The following is a 24,242-nucleotide window of genomic DNA, read 5'->3' as shown; positions in this document are numbered from 1 at the left end:
AATTTTGTATTTCGTATTCTCTCAAAAGTTATGTTCAGGAATTCATTGTTTAATTCCTCAGGTCCGTAATCATTGTAAATTATTGACTCTATCGTTTATGAATAATTCTATCGAAAGTTATGTTCAGGGATTCATTGTTCAATTCCTCAGACCCGTGATCATTATAAATTATTGATTCTACCGTTGATGAATAATTCTACCGAAAGTTATCTAGTCGATCGTTTACACTACCGATTTTGTAAATTGTTAATGAATATCAATCTCTCGTACTGGTTATAGTCTATGGTGAATTCGTCGTATTATCTACCGAACTATCGTTACGTTGTTTTCTACCGATTGCAGTAAAGTTCTCTCGTTTCTAATTGACAGAATAATAATTTTCGTAGCGTCATTTGCACCTTGGGTAAGATCACGTCGCCCAGTGACGTGTAGTTTTAAGTAAATTCTTGCATTATATCGCATCTCCCGACCTACGTTCATTTTTCTCTGTTAACTGCCGTCTCTCGTTTCAAAGCTACCGTTTACTGCTATTCTACCGAAATTATTGTGAACAACGATTGCTTATTTTATTAACTACCGCTGTCGATACCATTTTATTTTCCTGTCTCAACCATGTAACCTTGTCAACAATATATATGATCAATTGACCTGTTCATTTTCCTTCTGACCTGAGTTTATTCTTTATTTCGTTATTTTCTTCAATTCTGTAATTACTGTTAGCTGCCTTGATTACCGCCACTCTACCAGTTCGTACGTGGAAGTACCTGAGCCTAGCCAGCCATACAACGGGTTCACTATTTATTCTTCGTACGGTTTTGTGTTACTTTTATTGATTTGTATTATTGTTTGAAAATCGACGCTAACGCGTCTGGCGCCCAACATGATTTATTTTGTTATAGTTTAATATTTTGAATAAGTGGGGAATCGCGCCAAAGTGTCAATGGTAAGTCTTCCTCCAAGGGTAACAGAATTTAGCGTAACAATACATACGCACAACAATTCGGGTTATCCATGGGATCCCCTCTCTCTCCAATCTTGTCAGATCTTGTGATGGAAGACCTAGAACTGTCATGCATCAGCAAACTAGATTTTGAAATACCCTTCTATTTCAGATATGTTGACGGTATTTTAACTGCTGTTCCTGAAGAAAAAATAGACTACACACGGAATATTTTCAACCAATATCATCCCCGATTACAATTCACCATTGAAATAGAAGATAATAACGCTATCAATTTCTTGGATTTATTGCTGATACACAGAAACTCTAAAATCAAAACAGATTGGTTCCACAAAAAAACTTGGTCTCAAAGATACTTGAATTTTAATTCCCACCACCCGATGTCCTACAAGATAGGTACCATCTTTAATCTTGTTGAGCCGAGCCATCAAATTATCAAATATCGAATTCCATGAAAAAACCTTGTCTCTTATATATAATATTTTAGGATGGAATGATTATCCACACGGCCTTTTATACAAACATATGAAAAAGAGATGCTTCCATATCAATAACCTACTTGACCATAATATTGACTCTGCTTCCGCAGATGACAACAACAGACTAGCCACTACATTTATCCCTATCCCATATGTATCGGGTCTCTTTGAGTCGTTGAATAGGTTATTTACCAAACACAATGTCAATTTTGTACGAAAAAACTCAAAAGATTTACAACTTGTCTTTGATTCGGGAAAAGATGGGATCCCTATGGGCAAACGATCCAACGTTGTTTATAAAATACCCTGCAACGATTGCAATCAAGTTTATATTGGACAAACTGGCCGCCATCTAGACACTAGACTCAGAGAACATCAACGCAACGTACAAGATAATGAGGATCGACATACTGCTCTAACTAAACATGTGATCAAAAAAGAACATTTTTTCAACTATGACAATGCAAACATCCTTTGTGCAGAACCCAATTATTATAAACGGTTACTACTAGAAATGTGCAATATTGTAGGACGTCCAAATTCCGTTAATCTTAGACAAGATGTTGAACATCTGAGCAATATTTACAAACCGCTGATTACTGCCCACACATCACACTTTGTTTAACCTTAACTAAGTACATAATTTTGATGTCCCCATGTCACATGTTTTTACAAATGTTTATACTTGTTCACCTTCACTCTGGGTCATATTTGATTCTCCCAACAGTCGTCGTTTACCAGTTGACTCAAACGGTTTAACAAAATTGTTTAGACATGGAGAATAGGGTCATAACGATACCATTACCTTTGTTTCGACATCGTTTACACTATTTTAACTATCATAAACCCTTTCTTTAAACCTTTTTAATATTTTGACTCATACACTGTAAATATAAATAGTTTTTTCGATTACTAACTTTCATATCTTTTACACCTACACTTTTAACAATTGGAGAAGTCGACAACGTTCACTGTCATTCTATTTGAAGAACCTTCGCTCTTCAAATAGTATTTTAGCAGCGTCTTAATCCTCTGTCTTATAAAAGGTAAATTACTCTTTAAGTTCTATTACTTTTTAATCATAACAGATATGAGATATGTTCTCACTAACCTGCATTAGGCAATAACCTTTAATAGTATTACATACTTGGTAATTTATGTCTGACTGGAAAATTTTTGTTCTTGGCAGTCAAATAAAAAAAATTAATCGTTCTGAGGAGGGCCCATATCCGGGCCGAAACGTTAAAGAAAATATACGTTATACATTAGACTGGGCCAAAAAAATTGACTATTTTTTTTTTTTGAAAAATATATTTAAAATATCATTCAGTATGGCAAAAAAAAAATTTCATGAAATTTTAAGCCCTTAATATTAACTTTAAGAGGTCTATCATCGCTATTTTTGATTTTTAGTGATAATTTGATGTTTTACGTCAGAACTGTCGAAATATTGAAGTGAAAAAATTTATGTTCACTTATCCTTTTATGAAATTAAATTACCTACAAAAAAGGTCTGATTATAGATTTTTGTCAGACAAGCCGTTTCCGAGTAATTAAGCTTAATAAATTGATATAATTTCTCGATTTGACTTTTTTAATTTGGAATTTCGTGACTAACGAATCAATGAATGTATAAAAAAGATCATGACAGATTCTTAAAGGAAATTTAATGTTCTACAAAAAAGATCTCTTAATATTTTTGCCTCAATTTAATTTTTCAAAAGTTATTCTCAATTAAAATTGAAGAACAAATTGAAATTTCAAGTTTTTCGTTCTTAACTCAATTTTTTTGACTTAAAGTAACAAATTAACTATTTTGAACATTATTCATCATTATTTATTGAAAATGTCTCAATATTCAGCATTATTTTAACAATATTATTACAAAAATATACTAATTTAACAATAAATATGAATTTATTTTTCCATAATTGATAATTTCTCACCGAAAAAAAATTTTTTACCATTTGTTATTGTTATTATTAATTAAGTAGCCATAATCTGTTTTTTTCCCATCTAAATGTATAAAATATTATAAATAAATAATTTTAAATAGTAAAACTAAATAATTGTTTACTAAATAATTACTTTGAAATAGTAAAATTTTTTTTTCGTTTAGAAACTATCAATTATGGAAAAATAAATTCATATTTATTGTTAAATTAGAATATTTTTGTAATAATATTGTTAAAATAATGCTGAATATTGAGACATTTTCAATAAATAATGATGAATAATGTTCAAAAAAGTTAATTTGTTACTTCAAGTCAAAAAAATTGAGTTAAGAACGAAAAACTTGAAATTTCAATTTTTTCTTCAATTTCAATTGAGAATAACTTTTGAAAAATTAAATTGAGGCAAAAATATTACGAGATCTTTTTTGTAGAACATTAAATTTCCTTTAAGAATCTGTCATGATCTTTTTTATACATTCATTGATTCGTTAGTCACGAAATTCCAAATTAAAAACGTCAAATCGAGAAATTATATCAATTTATTAAGCTTAATTACTCGGAAACGGCTTGTCTGACAAAAATCTATAATCAGACCTTTTTTGTAGGGAATTTAATTTTATAAAGGGATAAGTGAACATAAATTTTTTCACTTCAATATTTCGACAGTTCTGACGTAAAACATCAAATTATTACTAAAAATCAAAAATAGCGATGATAGACCTCTTAAAGTTAATATTAAGGGCTTAAAATTTCATGAAATTTTTTTTTGCCATACTGAATGATATTCTCAATATATTTTTCAAAAAAAAAAATAGTCAATTTTTTTGGCCCAGTCTATTATACATTTCTATGACCGCTCACCAAGACTCACTAATATATTATCTACGAGGTCGAGAATTCTTACCCTTCACAAACTAAGAAAATGTCAAACGAATTTCGAGTACCTTCGTAACGCAATTAACAAAATGGCCTACAGTTACTTAGTGCGCTGTTCCGAATCGTCCTCGAAATTGGCCCATGAGAAATTTGTAGTGCTTACCGCAACCAAGTCACACCATAACGTTTCCTACGCCGGAGTCGAACATTCGCACTCTTTTCTCCGCGAATATACAAAATTATAACACGGTTTCTCGATCGTCGGCTTCTCTCCGCAACTGAACGTCTTTTTCTTCAAAATCTTGAATTGCTCCGTAACTCTCATACGCCAGGACTCAAGTGACGATCTGACATTCGTACATAGGCGCTATCAGTCCCAAAATATGTCCCAGATCTTATTGGTTCTCGAACTTCGATTCGATTACGAAATTCTTCAAGTCTAGCTTATCGCTAACACCGATTTCCGCTGTCGCGAAACGTTGATTGGCTGCTGGATTCGACGGTGCTCCATTGTTCGGCGGTGGCGTGGTGACGACTTCGCGAGGCTGTACGATGCTAGTATTCGGCGGGGAGGTTACGGCTCGCTAGCCAACAATGGGAATCTCGTCCGCCTCGGTTTCCCTCGCGGCAGAGCTCTTCGATGGCGCTCTCTCCATAGCCTCACGCGAGGCGCTTCACTCTCTGTGTAGCATCACTCTCGTCGTTCCTTCGTTTAAATTTTCCGCCACCGTTGTCATAAGACGCCGTCGAATTCGCCGTCGATTCTATGCCTGATGTTGCACATACTCGAAAACAAAAATAAACGAAAATCCTGAAATTCTTTATTCGCTAGTCTGTAACGTGTCCCCTCTCAGAGTTTCGGATGCGTAAGTGTTGCCTTTAAATTCTTAGGTCAACAGCATGAGTTACGTAGCTCCAATTGTACGCAATGCCAGTGATACCGTCATCATTACTTCTCGAATCGAACTTTCCTTCGTAGGTGTTGAAAAATTAGTGTGTGTCAAAGTATAAATCTAATACACTATTGAATCGGTAAGGGTCATGTTTCAATCATTAGAATTTTTCCTTGTAGCACACCAAACGCGTCTACGTTCTCGAACTCTAAATTTAGCTTCATTATGTCCGAAATTAGTTTGACTTAGCATTCAGTAGCCTACTTCGACCCACTTTCCTAATAGTTATATTCTGCTTGAATATCGTACCACTGAACCAACGTATACCGGAAATAGATGCAACTTAATATCTTACTATGACGATTTGAATCTACGAATACCGTTCGAATGTAGGGGGACAAAAATTAGCAAGACAAAAAAGACACCTTCGGTCGATGAAAACAAATTAAAAACTGACAATAAAAATCGTCAGCTTTGTTCGTATTGCCCCCCCCCCCCCCCCCCCCCCATTGGTGTCCAATCGGATTTTAACCCTTTCAGTCATACATTTTTCATCTACACGAATTTTGATGTAAATTAGTACTCGGGAGTTTTCGGGGTCGCTGATTACGAATCCGGCATTGGATTTTCAAAATTCAATATGGCGGAGGTGAAATTCCGAATACTTATTAATTGTTCTAAAACTTCGTAGTCGGAGGTTTTCGGGGTCGTTGATTACGAATCTGGCATTAGATTTATGAAATTCAAAACAGCGGATCCAATATGGCGGACGGGAAATTCCAAATACATATTAATTCTTCTAAAACGTCGTACTCAGGGGTTTTCGGGGTCGCTGATTACGAATCTGGCATTAGATGTTCATAATTGAAAATGGCGGATCCGATATGGTGGACGTCAAGTTTTATATCTTATATCTTTCTGCTCAATATTTTGGCCTGAATTTAGTCATTTGGGGGATTTTGGAATAGCTGATCACGAATCTGAAGTCATAACTTCATAATTCCTAAATCCAAGATGGCAAATGCCATCTTATCTTTCTTTGTCTATATTCGGGTCTTTCTCTTAGCCCTACCCGGAATCAACGACGAGGACGTGAGGAGCATCTAGTTCCACTTTTTTGCTTGTTTTTTTCTGTTTTTTTTGTGTATTTTTTGTTGCTTTTTTCTGTTTTTTCTTTTGTTTTTTGTGTTTTTTATTGTTTTTTTCTTCTAATTGTTTTTTTTTTAATTTCCCTATTATGACGCATGCACGCACATATATATATATATATATATATATATATATATATCAATGATAATGATAATGATGAAGAACTACGGATTTTGATTATCTCAAATTTCATCTCAAATAAACTGAAATATTCATTTCTAATGTATATTTGAAGGAATATTCCTGATAAAGTAAGATTTCACGTGATTGAAATTTTTATTGTCACATTGCCCAATTGGATCGACTATAACGGATCCACCATTTTGAATTTCCAAAATCTGACCTCATTTTCGTGATCGGCGACTCAAAAACCTCTAGATACGTATTTTCAGAGGCCATGGTTCAATACTAGAGCTCTGAGGTGATTTTTTAAAAAGTAGTACCGTAGCGGTCCCACTATGACTAAAAGGGTTAAACAATGTAGCGCAGATTATTATCAATAGAAAACGTATAAAAGAACTCACATATCGGTGGCATGCTCGACAACAAGTTCAGCGACGTCACCAGTGCGTTCCATGATTTGTGCAACTTCCTCAAAACTTCGGTCGATCAAAGACACTGTGCCCCATTCGAGAACCTGAAACGAAATGAGCCACACTCTAGTCAAAATATTTTCGTTTTTACGTAAGGCAACAAGTATCAACATAGTAATTGACTCATGTACGACATGCTCTTCGTTTTTTTTTTTTTTACAACTTAACAAATTGTAAATATTTTAAAGGTTCGGAAAAAAAAAAACGGTTCAACAAGAAACGAAAACAAATGTAGACTAACAATAAATAGACAACCTCCTCGAATAATTAGCGCATCACGAGTCACCACTGAATTTGAAAGGATTATTCTTTGGATTGTTTAGCGATGAATTACGAGAATTTCGCAGAAAGGTAGTGTGTTAATTGTCTTGCTACTGATGGGTGCACAAAATTTGAAAACAGTAGGTGTGTCAAGTAATTAGGCGCACAGGATGCATCGAGTTGTAGTTTCCTAGTTAAAAAGAAAGTCTCCGTAGCACGCCAGCTATAAATGACAAATACTTGATTGCTAGAATTATTGCATTATTGTTTGATGGCGAGTCGGGACCATTTATGATTTTTGTGAACAAATTTGATTTGATTTCTTTTGTTTTATCGTGTATTCTGCTCATATTGAATTTCTACTTTTCCTCCTTTCGTTTCTCCTTTGTGCTTTTTCTTGGTATTCGATAATTTTATTTCGTTGTTGATTATTTTATGGGTGTATGGGGAAATATACTTTCAGTACTGCCGATCGTGACGTCACGCAGTCAATTGCGAACTGCGTTCCGTTTTCACTTCGAGTTGCTAGTCGCAGTAAAATCGAAACGCTACTTTACAACTCCACCGAGGACGCGGCCATCTCTCGACTACTGCAACTGCCTCACATCCCAGATCACAGTAATCTCAGTCAACGTTGTCAAAAATTTCGTGACGTTACTGACTGATAGCAGTAAGCTGTCACGCGATTTCGGAACGCGGTTGCCAGTACTTGCAGTACTGTAAGTATATTTCCGAATACACCCTTTTTTAGTAGATATGTAAGGGAGGTTCTGCGTCAATCTGTTTTACCGATCTCAGCAGAAGCTGCAGGATGCGCCTCACCTATAGTCGGTGTGTTACCGACCTAAGCTAACCTGACCCATTCCATCCTAACCTAACCTGCAAGATGGCTGAGTCTACGAGATGGTGAAATGACCCGCAAGATGGCTGACTGAACTGCAAGATGATGGACAAGATGACGGAGCATGTATTCGGTGTGTTACAGACCTAAGCTAACCTGAACCAACCGAACTCAACCCAATCAATGTAAGCAACAAGATGGCTGAAGCAAGATGGTTGACAAGATGACGGAACACGTTACTAACCTAACCTAACCGAACCTAATGCATGTAAACAACAACATGGCGGACGAGATTGCGAAGCAAGATGGCGATGCAGGATGACGGGGTGGTATGGCAAAATGACAGGTGGAATCTACCGTCTCAAAAATAATAATATCGGGATACTTCGAATACATTCTTTCGCCCTAATGGCCAAGATGGCGACAATGCAATTAAGTAGGTGTTACAAATGGCGCCCGAACAGGGACCGTGATCCGTGAAGCAGCCATCAACTTGGTTACACTCCGCTTTAATTTAATCTGCCGCTCGTATTTTTTTTCCTCCTGATTGATTATATAATAATTCTTAGAATTATTAAGTGTCATTTGTGTTACCATTTGTGACATTGCTTTTTAATAACTCGTTTGATTCAGGTGTATTTCCTAAGGAGTGAAAGTCGTCGCGTATTGTCCCTATACTAAAAAGGTCGAATGCTGAGGTATGTGCTGATTATCGGCCGATATCGCTGATGAGCAATTTGTCAAAGGCCCTTGAGAGGTGTGTGCATGATCAATTTTTTAAGTATGTTACTGAGAGCAATTATATTGACCAGTATCAGATGGCCTTCAGGGAGGGCTTGAATACGCAGACTGCTGTTATCAAGCTCTGTGATGATATTTGCTCAGCAATGAATATGTCAAAAATGACTGTAGCTGTTTTCTTTGATCTGAGTAAGGCTTTTGATTCTGTGAACCATGAAAAATTGCTGCGCAAATTATTATGTATGAATTTTTCTGTAAATGCTGTTACGTGGGTCAGGTCTTATTAAGCTCAGAGAAGGCAGCAGGTGTTTGCTGATGAGCGTGTGTCCTCTTGGAGGGTTGTACTGAACGTTGTGTCTCAAGGCAGCGTACTTGGCCCTTTGTTGTTTTCGCTTTATATTTCCGATTTATCTCAGCGGCTAAGTTGTCAATATTTATTTTATGCTGATGATTTAGTGATATATTTATCCTGCTGTCCGTACCTAGTGAATGATTGTGTTGCTGCGCTGAATGCAGGAATAGTTAAGATCATTGAGTGGTGCAATATTAATTACCTTAAGCTAAACGCATCGAAGACAAAACCTGCTATTTTTGGTAGTAGGGTTGAGGTTTATTGTAATAGTTGTAAGTATGCTGATCGCATTCTCGTAAATGATTGTATCATTCACTATGACAAAACTGGTAAGTATCTTGGTGTTTTAATTGACAATATTTTTTCTTGGGACAGCCAGGTTATGAGTGTATGTAGTCGTGCAATGAGAGTTCTCGCACAGTTAAAGATTAATAATGAAATCTTCAACGAGAACTTACGTATAAAGCTAGTCACCACGTTGATATGCCCAGTATTTGATTATTGTTGTGCGGCTTACTGCAATATTACCAATAGTTTGCAGATGCGACTGCAGCGCAAAATGAACTCCTGTGTTCGCTATATTTTTAAAATTGCATGGGTTGAGCACGTTACGCCGTATTTTGAGAGACTAGGATGGTTAAAATTGAATGACAGAAGAAACTATTTTATACCATGCCTCTTTACAAAGAAATACGATTGAATTATCATTCGCTGTTCGGATGTAACTTAGAATTTTTGCCTGTTGCGTTGCGTAGGGGCGATGTAAGAGAAGATTATTCACGTGTGCCTAGATCGAATTGTTGTATCTATGAAAACTCTTTTCTTGTTCGCGGCATACGCATTTGGAGTTCCGTAGTGCGTGCTATAATGATTACTTGCAGAATTGCCAATTTGCCATGCTGAATCTTTGATTACTGAGTAGATAAGCAAGGGGGGTTCTGGATAGAAACACCTTCTTTACCGACCAAGCCGACCAGCGGTCATTTCGACGGCAGCCATTTTTTTTTTGATGGCAGCCATTTTGATTTTTTCGAGGGGCGGGCAATTTTGACGATGGCCATTTTGACGGCGGCTATTTTTGATGGCGGTCATGATTTTTTCGATGGCGGCAATTTTGACGATGGCCATTTTGACGGCGGCCATTTTTGATGGCGGTCATGATTTTTTCGATGGCGGCAATTTTGACGATGGCCATTTTGACGGCGGCCATTTTTGATGGCGGTCATGATTTTTTTTCGATGGCGGCAATTTTGATTTTGTGATGGAGGCCATTTTGACGGCGGCCATTTTTGATGGCGGCCATGATTTTTTCGATGGCGGCAATTTTGGCGATGGCCATTTTGACGGCGGCCATTTTTTGATGGCGGCCATGATTTTGTGATGGCGGCCATTTTGACGGCGGCCTTTTTTGATATATAACCAATAGTTTGCCTCAGGCGAAAAATAATATTTTCCACGTACTTCGAATACATTCTTTTACGTTAATGGACCGGATGGTGACATCGCGATTAGATAGACAGGGAATGCCGATGACGATCCGTAAACTTTCACGCTAATAGTACGTACTTCGAATACATTCTTTTACGTTAATCGACCGGATGGTGACATCGCGATTAGATAGACACAAAAAAACAATATTTTCCACGTACTTCGAATACATTCTTTTACGTTAATCGACCGGATGGCGCCATCGCAATTAGATTTCGCGCTAATAGTTTGCCTCAGACGAAAAAAATAATATTTTCCACGTACTTCGAATACATTCTTTTACGTTAATGGACCGGATGGTGACATCGCGATTAGATAGACACGAAAAACAATATTTTCCACGTACTTCGAATACATTCTTTTACGTTAATGGCCCGGATAGTGACATCGCGATTAGATAGACACAAAAAAACAATATTTTCCACGTACTTCGAATACATTCTTTTACGTTAATCGACCGGATGGCAACATCGCAATTAGATTTCGCGCTAATAGTTTGCCTCAGACGAAAAAAATAATATTTTCCACGTACTTCGAATACATTCTTTTACGTTAATGGACCGGATGGTGACATCGCGATTAGATAGACAGAGCGGAAATTTCACATTCGAAAAAAATATTAATAGAATTCCAGATTCTAGAAGTTTCTCAAGGAATACGGATATATAAGACTGAAATTCAGGCTCGAAAGACAGTCTTGTACCTTCAGCTCTCATGAAGAGAACTCCAAGTAAAGCAGAACTAAAACAGCGAATCGATCTGTTCCTAAAAAATATTCACGACTTGAAAACCATTGTGAATCAGAAGTCAGAACTAAGCACAGTGACAAAAAAGTTTGCAAATCTAAATTTATCAAAAACACGTAACTGTTGAACATTAAAAAAATGGATTTCACAAAATTGAACAAAGTGGCAAGCATGGCCGATTTTCTACCGACAAAGAAATTGACCGAGCTGGAAATTTTCAAAATATACAAAGTCACCAATATTGGACGAGTTCAAACGAGGTTTGGACAGCGTATCGTCACAGACCTGAACGACGAATTCAGCATCTTCTTACCGGCACGGGTTGCGCGAATGCTCAACGAGGACGAGACTCAGTACCAGAAATTGGTGCAGGCGACGGAGGAGGAGCGGCTGCTCTTGCAATATCTGGGCGGCCAGTATGGGCAAATCGAGTTCAAAGATGCGTCGGCTCTCGCCTAACTTGTACACCGTACCAGGACAACGTGTACAGCGTCTCCTTACACCACTGTTCCAATTATATATATGTATAGAAGAATCAATTACAATAATTAACATTGACCGATGTAAAAAAAAAAAAAAAATGAAATGTTTTATTGAATAAACAAAAAAAATGCGTATACATTTTTTTTTTGCTCTCTTCACCCTTTTAGTTCACTAATGATCTGAAACAGAGAAAAGCAGCGATTGCGATTTCGATCCCGTGCGTTCTCCATCGTTTTGACGATATTTGAGTATGTTTCAGCAGCCATGACTTTAACGCTGATATTTGTAGAACTTTGATGAACTTTTGACTTGCATGTGCCGTGTAAGACTGATGAGTCTCGGCGTTGAATTCTGGAAGGTTCTGAAATAAACTCTTAACTAGCGGGATAGAGGTTCTGAATAAACGGTTGTTATTGACGATGCAAAATATTTTATTGAAAAAAAAACAGCTCAAGATTACAGTTTTACATGAAATTCGTAATGCTAATGTATGAGTGTTCTTACTCAACGGTATCGTATCCATGCGTTAGACAATGAGAATGAATAACTGTTCGAGGAGATACCGATTGTCATTTGTGTTTGAGTAAAAAATTTCGCAGTAACAATACGTTTTGGGCTGCACAGTTTGGACGTAATATAGCGTGATGCGTACAGTTTGAATTCGTGTCCGACATTTCATTCAACTTCTGCAACGACGGACAACTCAAATCCATCATTTCAACGACTTCAACTTTTTCACCCAGAAGTTTCTGCAGCCAACTTTTCTTCTCCAAACCTTTTACGTAAACTGTTGAAGCCTTACGCAGCAGCGTACATTCGATGGTGAAGTCGAGCTTCTCGAAAGGTAAATCACCACCTTCCCAGGATAGTCCATGATAATTCCGTGACAGCCACAAATTGTCGCTTTTGAACGGAGCACGTAAACAATTCCAATCGTACGGAGGTTCGAAGAGAAAAATTGACGGGTTGGCCTCTTCGTCGAGTGACACAACTGCCAACTCTTTTGGTGTAAAACCGGAACCCTGTCTTCTGAATCCTTGTACGTCGACTATGAACTCCATCGTGAAAAAAAATACTGAATCGATTGTCACAACGTTCAAGGTTTTTATACCAATTTTCTCACCCCACCACTCAGCGGGTTATATTCAATTATACGATCATGTAAAATCAAGCAGTAGGCAGATGTACCGGTAGGAAAGTTATTCTTCGCCTCAAATTCGATACGAATATCTACCGGTCCAGATTTCAGAGCCTCGTTTTGTTTCGAACAGTCGATGGAAATCAAAGGTTCGTACTGTAGAAATTCGCTCTTCGTCAACAGAGGCTCGGGTTCTTTGCCGTAATAGGTGGCTTGAAAGTTTGCGTACATCTCGTACAGTAATGCAAAGCGATTGTGACTCATGTCCAAGTTCAGGTTACCGTACGGATAATACTCGGAATTCAAGAAGAGCTTGACGTCAGTAATGTTACAGTGATCAAGATGACTGGCATTTTTGCCGGTTTTGTTTTTTCGATTCGTTTGAAAACCGAGCATGACAAATCGTGGTTTTTCCAAATGGGTGGACGTTTTCACAGTCCAAACGTGTTTCGTGGTTGCCGGTAGCAAAGGATATTCGTACAACTCCCAACTGCGGAAGCTCATGGAGACTGGTGTATCTTTCTCAATGAAATTCAACAGTGCGATTTTTCGTTGATCCGAGAGCTTCACGTAGGCTACTAACCATTCCACCTGATCGATCACGATTCTAAAGTCTTCGTCTTGATTTTGAACGATGGCATTCAAATCACTTTTTGATCTTGTAAGAATCAGCTCGTGTTTCGCATTAACGACGATCTTGCGATAGTCTTCAGCGAAGCCCAATATCATGCTCAAAGGAATAACTACGTCAAAGTTACCATCGGCATCAGTTAATTTTTTCGTTTCCTGAACATCGAGCCATCCAGCATTTTCCATAAGCCAACTTTGACCAGGGTTGAGCGAAGCGAAACCTTTCAGCAGGCTGGTCAGACCAACGTTTTTACATTTATCAATCTCTACGGCGTTGAGTTCGTACCGTACATCTTCGAACAAATGGCAGATGGCGTTATTGACCAAAGTTGTGATCGCTGCTGCGGTGCCGTCCGATTTGAGCAATTTTCCAGAGATATGCAGCGAACTCTTGCTCGGTAATACGCATAAATCCTGATGCTGAACGGTGATTCGAATCTCATCGCTGTTGTTGAAAGTTGACGATGCGTACGGTTTGTGTGCGTGTATTTCTTGGTGTGCGATTGATTCGTCAAAGACGACAGGTGTTTGAATGCTCAATATTTCCTCCTCCATGGTACGGAGCATACAACGAAACAGCAGAATCGCAGTTTTATTTGTCGGAAATTCCTTTTCCAAAAGGTGTCAGCTTCAGACCCAGAGCTATGAGGAACTCCACGTTTCGACGTGTTAGCGGTTCGGGAATCGAGCGATGACTGACTTGATCGGGACATGCTGACTTACTGATATAACTCTTTTTGGTCAATCTGTTATATACAATACCCATCTTTTATTGCGATTTGATGTGCAGTCTCACAGTTATAACTTCTCCGCGAAAATTAACCAGATCTCCGTCTTGATCGACTAACCGAAGCTGTACGTGATCTATGGTCTTGACGGTGATCGGAAGGTAAATGACGTGCGACGGTACTTCCACGATCTTATATCCCGGTGGAACGATAGGAAAAAATTCGTGAATAGTATGCACTTTATGTCCATTGACGTAGGCACCCGTTGTAATGCTGCATTCGACTTGCAACGCGTTGACCTTGAGAATAGTTACAGGCATATCCGAATGGTGAGTTTGATTAGCTGCCAATACGCGCGGTGTGAATCCGAGAAGCTGACCAATAGAATCCTCAGGTTCCAAATCTACGATATGGTTACATTTGATTTCGCTGCGTAACGTATTATTGTTAGGCTTTATACTGATTTCAATGTCGGTATTTTTTAACGCGTCTTGAACATACTTTTCAATATCCTCAATTTCGTAGCTGCCAGTGGATATAGTGACTACCTTGTCGGCTACGTAAATTTTATTGCGACCGACATCGACGTTGGGAATGGAATTGAAGGTTAACAGTTCAACGAGACCGAGAACATAATTTTTGTTCAGAGCAAGTTCGATCGGAGGAAAATATTGCGCTTCGAGAATCGACGACGTTCCCGATATCGTTAATGTAAACGAATCATCCATGACTGCGAGTGCTCGACTGACGTTATTAAATTACGTGTCATGTTTATATAGCTTATCGCTTAGAAATTTCAGACACAAGTGTCCGCAATCGAATGTACCGTAATCTCGATACCTTTCGTCGTTGTACTTAACGCTACCAACACCGAGATATTTCACGAGGTCTAACGGCGGTTGAAGATGGCCGAAACTGTCGAAGTAAACTACATCGCTGCCGCGTTTCTTATACGCAACCCAGTGTGTCCCAGGACCATCTTTATTGTCGAGATTGACTACAGCTGTTTCGTTTTTACGCGGCCCGGTTTTGGGCATTTCGTTGCGCATAAAGACACCTCGGAAGTATGGAATTTTCATGATTTTTGCATACTTCAGCAAATCCCAATTGGTCAACGCTCGGCGTGGTAGCTTGACATTTAGTTTTTTGAAAGATGAAGACTAAAACCCTTTTTGTAAGGTTTGAGATGGAGACCTTTACCTAAGGCGATCGCTTCCATCGTTTTGTTATGCCGTTTGCTTTCCTCCAATTCTCGTTTAGCCGCGCTCGCATCGTTTACAGCCTTTGCTATACCCGCAGCACCTCCCGCTAACGCACCCGTAGCGCTGAGACTGGCAAAAATAGGTATGAGAAAAGGTAGAAATCCGCCAACTTTTGAGGGTACCGGTAGAACGCGCGGTGATCGAACTTTATGTTTACCACCTTCTTTTTTCACAGCTTCTCGAGCACCTTTGAGTGCAGACTTGATGCTCGTTTTCGCGTCATAGCTTGGAATCATAGACTGTTTTGCCGCTCGTATGATTTTGTTCAAGAAAACGTTCTTAGGTTTTCGACACCCCATGCCTAACTTTGTTTTCACCTTCATCGTGTTAGCTACAGCCCAAGCGGCTGCCTTCTCACCCAAATTTGCGTCCGTTGCGAGAACCCGTTTCCAAGCTTTTTCAGCTAATATTTTATCCGCAACGCTTCTAGCTTCAAGATTCTCACGATTTTTCGAATACGCTATGTCGTGTTCCTTACACGCTGCATCGAGAGAATTGATACCGGAATCGCCTCTCGCGAGTCTTTTCGACAACTTGGTGCCAGGACCGCAGTACTGGTAACCGGGAACATGCAACTCGATCGGAAGTTTGCTGATAATGCTATTTACCAAACCTTTCCCACTTGATCGCTTTTTTGACGATCGCTTACGATCACGTGTGTGCACAATCATGTCCGCTCCGCGACTGAGAGAAAGTTGTTATAAACGATGCATTTATGGAAAAATCCAGTCAGTCACGTTTGAGATGAGGTTCGAGACACAATCGGCCAAGCTGCCCGTGATGAATTTTGACAAATTTACACAGCAGAGTACAAAACGGAAAAAACGTAATGGCGAATTGTTGCCGAGTAGTGTACGTGCGATATTCTGCGGACCATCCAACTGTGGCAAAACCAACGCATTATTTGCGCTTATAACGCATCCGAACGGCTTGAGGTTCGAAAACCTGTACGTTTACTCAAAATCTCTCAATCAGCCGAAATACAAGTTTCGGAGTCAAGTGCTCGAAAATGTCGACGGTGTTGAGTATTACCCCTTTAACGAGCATGAGCACGTCATTGCACCGAACGAGACGCGACCTAACTCGATCATGATATTCGATGACGTAGCGTGCGAGAAGCAGGATAACATACGCGCGTACTTTTGTATGGGTAGACATCACGACGTAGACTGTTTCTATCTTTGTCAGACGTACGCTCGAATCCCTAAGCATCTCGTGCGCGACAACACCAACTTGCTGGTCTTATTCAAACAAGACGAGATGAATCTGAGACATGTGTACAACGATCATGTAAACACCGATATGTCGTACGTAGAGTTTAAAGACTTGTGTGCGGCGTGCTGGAACGGTGACAAATATGGCTTCGTAGTGATCGACAAGGATAGAGAGCTCGGTAATGGTCGGTATAGGAGAGGTTTTGACAATTTCATAAACATGACAAAAGAATAAAATACACGATCTTCGAAGACGACGGAACAGTAGCTTTCCAGAACTAGATGTGTCAACATGCAGGAAATTCGTAAGGAAAAAGAAGTCTTGAATCGTATCGCTCAAGCGAGTAATGCGATTCGTCGTAAGCACAGAATCCTCAAGACGGGAAAAGAGTCGCTGCAGGAAACAATGAAGGATGTCTTCAAACCTGTGGTAACCCCGCTGCAGGCATTAGTCAATGTTTCTCGAGGTACGAAACTTGTCAAGGAAGAGGTGAAGGAAGAACTCAAAACTGAAACGAAGGATGAGTTGAAGAACGAAATGGAAGATTCTTTTGCAACTGCAGAGGAAGAGGATCAAACCGTCACGGAATCGTCGGTGAGATCAGAGGATGAATATCTTGAGATGCTCAACGATAAACAAAGACAGCAGGAGTTGGATACCGTGTACGGGGTACGGAGTCTTTCTACTGCCGGGCTGATGGTTGGTGATTCACCGATAAGCTTCGAGCGCGATTCCGTTCGCATAGGCAACACGCTCTATCCGAAAACTCAAGGACTGCTGGAGCTGCTGTTTAAAAAGATGCCCAACAGCGCTCACGTTACCCTCAACGACAGGGAGAATTATAGAAATATCCTTCTCGCAACAAATGCTCACAGAAAGTACCATAGCGCCACCGAGCCTATCCGAAACGCTCAGAGCGTCAAATTCAAACATTTAATTGCTGAGCTGCTGAATATTTCTACGTCAGGCAAAGACGTATCACCATCGTCACAGATGTCGAAGCGTACGGGCAAAGGTGTTCTGCTACCTCAGGCTTGGGTTACTCGACAAGGTGTTAAAACAGATTATATTTTCTGGGACGACGCTAACGAGCTGGTGGAACGTCTTCGTTTACTCCTGGCATCTCAAGCAGCTGGGAATACAAGTCACAACAATGAAATTATGTCGATTCTGGAAGAATTGCGGGAAGCCGGAATCATTTATTAGCCAATTCTCGTCGACTCTGCAATCATTTACGAGATGAGCATCGACGTGTTTGGACGTCAGCTGAATAAAAACACAGCTGCGAGCACTCGCGGTCCTCCGGGTGTCGGGTGTCAAATAACAGCGGACGGGCATTACGATATACGGAACAAGAGACTGTGCAATGTCGCAGATCCCGCAGAGCCGAACAATGCTGTAACTTTAAAGATCCTCAGACGGAAATTCAACGTGCTGCAAAAACAAATCTACAACCTTGATCAAATGATCAAAGCTTTGGAGATCACCACGACGAAAGCCTTGGATACCTTCTACACAGACTTCACAATAGGCAGAGACCTGACGATTCGAAACGCAGAAATCGTTTCCAAATTGGACATCAGACTGAGAGCGTTGGAATATGAACGAGAAAAAGCAAGCAGTGGTGACGGAACTGCATAAACCTGCACGCCGGAATTACCCACGTCGACGTGTAGACGTGCGCGGCATCGACGAGACCTGGCAGGCGGATCTTGTTGATATGACGTCGTACGCTGGACAAAACAAAGGTTACAAGTACATGCTCACAGTCATTGATATCTTTTCAAAGTATGCGTGGACTGTACCGATAAAGAGCAAGTCTGGAGATGATGTTACGAAGGCAATGGAATCTGTGCTTGTCGAAGGACGGGTGCCGAAAAATTTACACGTCGACAGAGGAACGGAATTTTACAACTCGAAATTCGAATCGCTTATGATACGCTACGGAATCAAACTTTACTCCACGTACAGTAATTTGAAGGCTTCGATCTGTGAACGTTTCAATCGCACGCTGAAAGGTAAAATGTGGACACGGTTCAGCATGCAAGGAAGCTTCAAGTGGCTCGATATCTTATCTGATTTGGTTTCGGCTGACAACAACACCAAACACCGAACCATAAGAATGAAACCGTCGGATGTCACCGTTGCAAACGAGAGGTTGTTATTACGTCAGGCGTACGGAGGGCTTCGAGCGATACCTACCATATCGGCAAAATTCAAATCTGGCGACAAAGTTCGAATCAGCAAATTCAAAAATGTCTTCGAGAAAGGTTACACTCCCAATTGGACGACTGAAATATTCACGAGATCAACCCATCGCTGGTGGTTTCTACGAACAAGAGCTCCTCAAGGTTAAGCATCCGGATATCTATCTGGTGGAGAAGGTGCTCAAGAAGCGTGGAAGAAAAATATACGTTAAATGGTTAGGTTTTGACAATACACACAACAGTTGGATTAACGAATCGGACATGTAACTTTTGAATAAATGAATTTTTTTGTAAAAAAGGTATGTGTCTCTTTATTTCATACCCGACACATGACAAGTATACATCTTCGTTTTTTAGACAATCAACAGACATATGCATCGTTGTACAAATTTTTTTTTATACTTCGGAGCGTTCTTATTAACCATCCTGCATAATAATAATATTTTATACATCATGGTACAGTTGAAAAAATTAAGCTCTACATAATAATAATACATCATAGTACAGTTATAAATTAAGTCTTACACAGATTACGGTAATTTATAAAGCTACGGTGCAGGCTTGTAACCCCACGGAAGCGTATCGGTCGTGTTTTGAAACACGATCCGCTTGTCGTCATTCCAGCTCAGTGCTACTTTCTGCTGTTCTACGGTATATACCTCATGCTTTCGACTCATGATCAAATGCTGATTTGAGGATAGATTTTCACGTTTCAACGCACAGTCCAAATAATCGTTGAAGGTTATTTTTCTTAACGCTGATCCTCTAACACCTTTGGCACGTTTGTTGTCTTTTTCATCTCCCAAGACTCGGAATGCGTACAATTTAGCTCGTAACCCTACAAATTCCGACATGATTTTCCCGTTATTCTCGTCTTTCATCAAGCCGAGAACTTTTTTGTTTGCTCGAGGTATTCCGTAAACGTTGTCAAGAGGATAATCCGACGTGTCGAATTTGTGCAAGTCCTCCTTCATGTGTTCGTACATGTCGGGGACGGTAAAATTGTAAATCAAACTGTCGGTATCCGTGTACATTAATTTTGCTCGATTGCCAAATTTCTGCTTAATGTAATTGTAATGAAAATCATAGATGTATGTTTTAGATAGATCCAGGATGGAAAAATCTGCATACAATGGTTTATTCAATTTGACTTTCGTCTTATTCATTTCGACGATAACCATCTCTTTGTCGAAAACGGTACAGCTGTGAAAATTAGGCTTGGCTATGGTAGCTCTCGCACCGTACCGTCCATCCCATTCGGTGATCAATCGAACATCTCTGTACTTTCGCACGTTTTCCATAGTTTTACCAAAAACTACGTTGTTCATTAGCTTGTAAAAATTTTTCTCAAATTCGTTGTCAGATTTTTTTCGCAAATCGGTATTCAAATCTATATATTTTTTGAGCCACGGGGTTTGCCTGAATTTGAGAACTCTGTGAATTTGAAGTTATTTTAAGCCTAATTGTAAGCATTGTTTCAAAACGCTGTAGTGAACAACGTAGTTTTTCTTGGAAAATAGCGTGGGCGTCAATTTTGACTGTTTATTGGTCGAAATCGGAGGTACATAGTGCTCCGGACACAATGGTAAATCCTTATGAGTTTCATGCAGTTCCGCAGGATATTCCAAATCTACCTCCAGCACGTAACCAAACTCTGCATCGTCCGAGATGGTAAGAACGTCGCATTGTCTGAAGTCTGATACCCATTCGAAGGAACTGTATGGCAGAGCAAAGCTCATAGCTGCACCGTACAAATTATTAACGTCAAAGTACATGAGATAAGATTCTTCGATCTCAGGATCGAATTCCTCTCCCATGTACCTGTTGTTGGCCTTTGCATATCTGTTCGAACACTGTGATACACCGCCACGAATACCTTTTTCGATAAACATAACCATGTCTATGTCGGTGAGAAGCTCGAGTTCGATGCCTGTACATTTTAACATTGCATCAAACGACAGACCGGGCGCTGTGTAGTAATGTAACGGGTCCAGTTTGTACGTCGTCCAACAATTCTGTCGAAAATTTTGAAAAACGTCAGCCAGTAAAAACACGTCTGTCTGTAAATACAAGTCCGAATACTCTCCCAAAGTTTGGACGTTAAAAGTTTGCCATACGTCGCACGCGTGTGCGTAATCGTCGTCTGATATATTCCGGTCGTTTAATTTTGAATAAAACTGTTCTTTGACTGGTAAATGTTTCTCCTCGAGCTTCTCCCAACTGTCTATGTATTCGTACGGGAAGACACCTTTCCTAGTCAATAACCGAAATTTGTTCAAGCTACTGCAGAATTTACGTGTTATTGTTTTTCGGCAATCGTCCAGATACGATGATAATTTATCGAGGCTGCTAGGCATGAAACGGTACGAATCTATGAAACGGAACGTTACATCCGTTCCCTTAACGAATTTAGTGAAGAAAATGTACTTTTCTTTGTTGACAGGTAATAGTTTAACAGTACCTTTGAATGACGTACCCAGGGCTTTGATCAGAAAATGCGAATCGTAACCCGAAAGATTGTGGAATATCACTGGGATGGTGTGCGAATTTTGATAATTTAGATTACAGCTGCGGTGAGCAGCACCACGGTACTTTCCCGTGAAATGACAGTGATCCCGATGTTTCACGTCTGTGGGCGTAAACGGTTTTTCACAAATATGACAGTCCGCCGACAAATCAAATTCGTTGATCTGATTGAAATTTAGTGGTTCCATCGGTACAACAGTCTTGTAATATCCCTCTAACGAAAGTGCCAATTCCTTTAACTCGTTTACAAACCATTGGATGCAAGTTTCTCCGCGATTAATTTTGAATTCTGAAAGCGAATCGTCAAACGCACAATGTAGATAGTAAGCTATACTATACGGAAGATGCTTCTGATAAATTGTTCTATTTTCCCCAAAACTTCCATGTGTGGGCTGCAGTAAACATTCTAGATCTGCGTAAACGCAGAACGGAACGGTTTCTTTGTGCTTGAAATTTTTAAATTTGAGAATCTTGTCCTCTTCTGTTGGCAAGATAACTTTGGTTTTATTCAAATTCATGCAATCTACATTGTGCTTGATCAAACACCTTTCAGATTGGAAGTGTGATAGACACCTATCGCACAACCATGTACGACATTTATGTTTAGAAATTTGGGAACGTGTCAGCCGTGATAAATTCCGAATCCATGCAAAATGATGTGTTACATTCTTTTCAATATTTTCCATACTATCATTGTCATCGTCGTCGTTTTCAGACTCTATTACTAAAAGATGGATTGTAGGCTTATCAGACTTGTTTCGACTCAAATAAATGGGTACAATTTCACTACGCTTTTGTTTTTCCGCACTATCTATACCCTAAACGTTAATTGAGAGTTTGTTAAGTTTCTCAAATTTTGGAATCTGGTCTAAAGACATTGGAAAATGCAAACCTCCGTATTGTAGCACTGAGCTGAAATGTGGATACGAAGTGATTTCGCTGGGATTGTTGTTGGCTGGAAAGAGGGCTGCGGTGACCGACCAGAGAAAGAAATACGCGTCTCCGTTGCGGATGTTGACGACAGCCTTCTTATCTTGAATATCTTTGGGTAGTGGTGTGTATGTGAACACACCGCCTCGCAGTGGCACGTACTTGTTGATATTTACAGTCAAATTGATTATTTCGGTCAGCGACCAACCAGAGTCTCTCTCTTGAAAATCTTCCACCTTGGCCAACACTTTTTGCTTTACGTTCTCTTCGAACCACCCGTGTATGTCAGCTGGCTGGAGGATGATTTGGTTTCTGGTGTTAAAATATTTCATTTCCTCAACATGTTCAGCGTTTTTCGTTATATTGAATTTACAACACAAGACACAGTTTGCCTTTAAACTTCCCACTTTTCGTAGCATCTTCTTCAGTCTTGCAACGACGAGGTGTTTCGCATCTTCCAAAAACCTGTTCAAATCTTTATGCCGCAGATTGATAATGGCTCCCGTTCGAATTCGACTCTCGAAAGCTGTCTCCAAATCTTCCCACCGTACTCGATCGCTTCTTCGTCGGCTTCGTAATCCGTCACCCACTTTTTGAAATTGTTGAAATTTGACTGTCAACGATTTCAGAATTCCAATTGTAGTCAAAATTCTTGTCTTCTCCCCGATCGTTGAGGCGTTGTTGCGTAAGATTTTATTCAAAAGCCTGGTATTTTGGGTTCCGAATCGAATCCATTTTGCAATTTCTGCCGGTGACGATTTTTCAGATAAAATCTTGAACGCCGTTTCCATAATTTGTATTAATTTCAAACACTTTTCGGAATCCATGTTTCTTCTTCTTTCGATCACACACACACTTGACAAAGATAGAGTTGCGAAGCTTCCTCTAGAATGACCGCTCTACGCTGACCCGGTCTCTTTTATGCTAATTGTGATGTCACCATCCGGTCGTTTAACGTAAAAGAATGTATTCGAAGTACGTGGAAAATATTGTTTTTCACCTGGAGCAAACTATTGGCTTACAATAAATTCTATTAATATTTTTTTCGAATGTGAAATTTCCGCTCTGGGCTATTAGCGTGAAAGTTTACGGATCGTCATCGGCATTCCCTGTCTATCTAATCGCGATGTCACCATCCGGTCCATTAACGTAAAAGAATGTATTCGAAGTATGTGGAAAATATTATTTTTTTCGTCTGAGGCAAACTATTAGCGCGAAATCTAATTGCGATGTTGCCATCCGGTCGATTAACGTAAAAGAATGTATTCGAAGTACGTGGAAAATATTGTTTTTTTGTGTCTATCTAATCGCGATGTCACCATCCGGTCCATTAACGTAAAAGAATGTATTCGAAGTACGTGGAAAATATTATTTTTTTCGTCTGAGGCAAACTATTAGCGCGAAATCTAATTGCGATGGCGCCATCCGGTCGATTAACGTAAAAGAATGTATTCGAAGTACGTGGAAAATATTGTTTTTCGTGTCTATCTAATCGCGATGTCACCATCCGGTCGATTAACGTAAAAGAATGTATTCGAAGTACGTACTATTAGCGTGAAAGTTTACGGATCGTCATCGGCATTCCCTGTCTATCTAATCGCGATGTCACCATCCGGACCATTAACGTAAAAGAATGTATTCGAAGTACGTGGAAAATATTATTTTTCGCCTGAGGCAAACTATTGGTTATATATCAAAAAAGGCCGCCGTCAAAATGGCCGCCATCACAAAATCATGGCCGCCATCAAAAAATGGCCGCCGTCAAAATGGCCATCGCCAAAATTGCCG

The 24,242-nt window shown here is 39.5% G+C and overlaps 1 protein-coding gene across 2 annotated transcripts in view; it reads right to left on the bottom strand.

The window, feature by feature from the left end:
• LOC107217405 (regulating synaptic membrane exocytosis protein 1) overlaps positions 1-24,242 on the bottom strand; it is a 1,749,170-nt gene that overhangs the window by 297,564 nt on the left and 1,427,364 nt on the right. For both annotated transcript variants that reach the window (XM_046745888.1, XM_046745889.1), the window contains exon 13: positions 6,838-6,950. In XM_046745888.1, coding sequence (XP_046601844.1) covers positions 6,838-6,950 — 113 coding nt within the window. The remainder of the gene's footprint in view (positions 1-6,837; positions 6,951-24,242) is intronic.

Source organism: Neodiprion lecontei, chromosome 7, assembly GCF_021901455.1.
Source record: "Neodiprion lecontei isolate iyNeoLeco1 chromosome 7, iyNeoLeco1.1, whole genome shotgun sequence".
NCBI lineage: Eukaryota > Metazoa > Arthropoda > Insecta > Hymenoptera > Diprionidae > Neodiprion > Neodiprion lecontei.
Note: the sequence above shows the minus strand (reverse complement) of the source record. Positions and strands in the feature narration are given on the sequence as shown.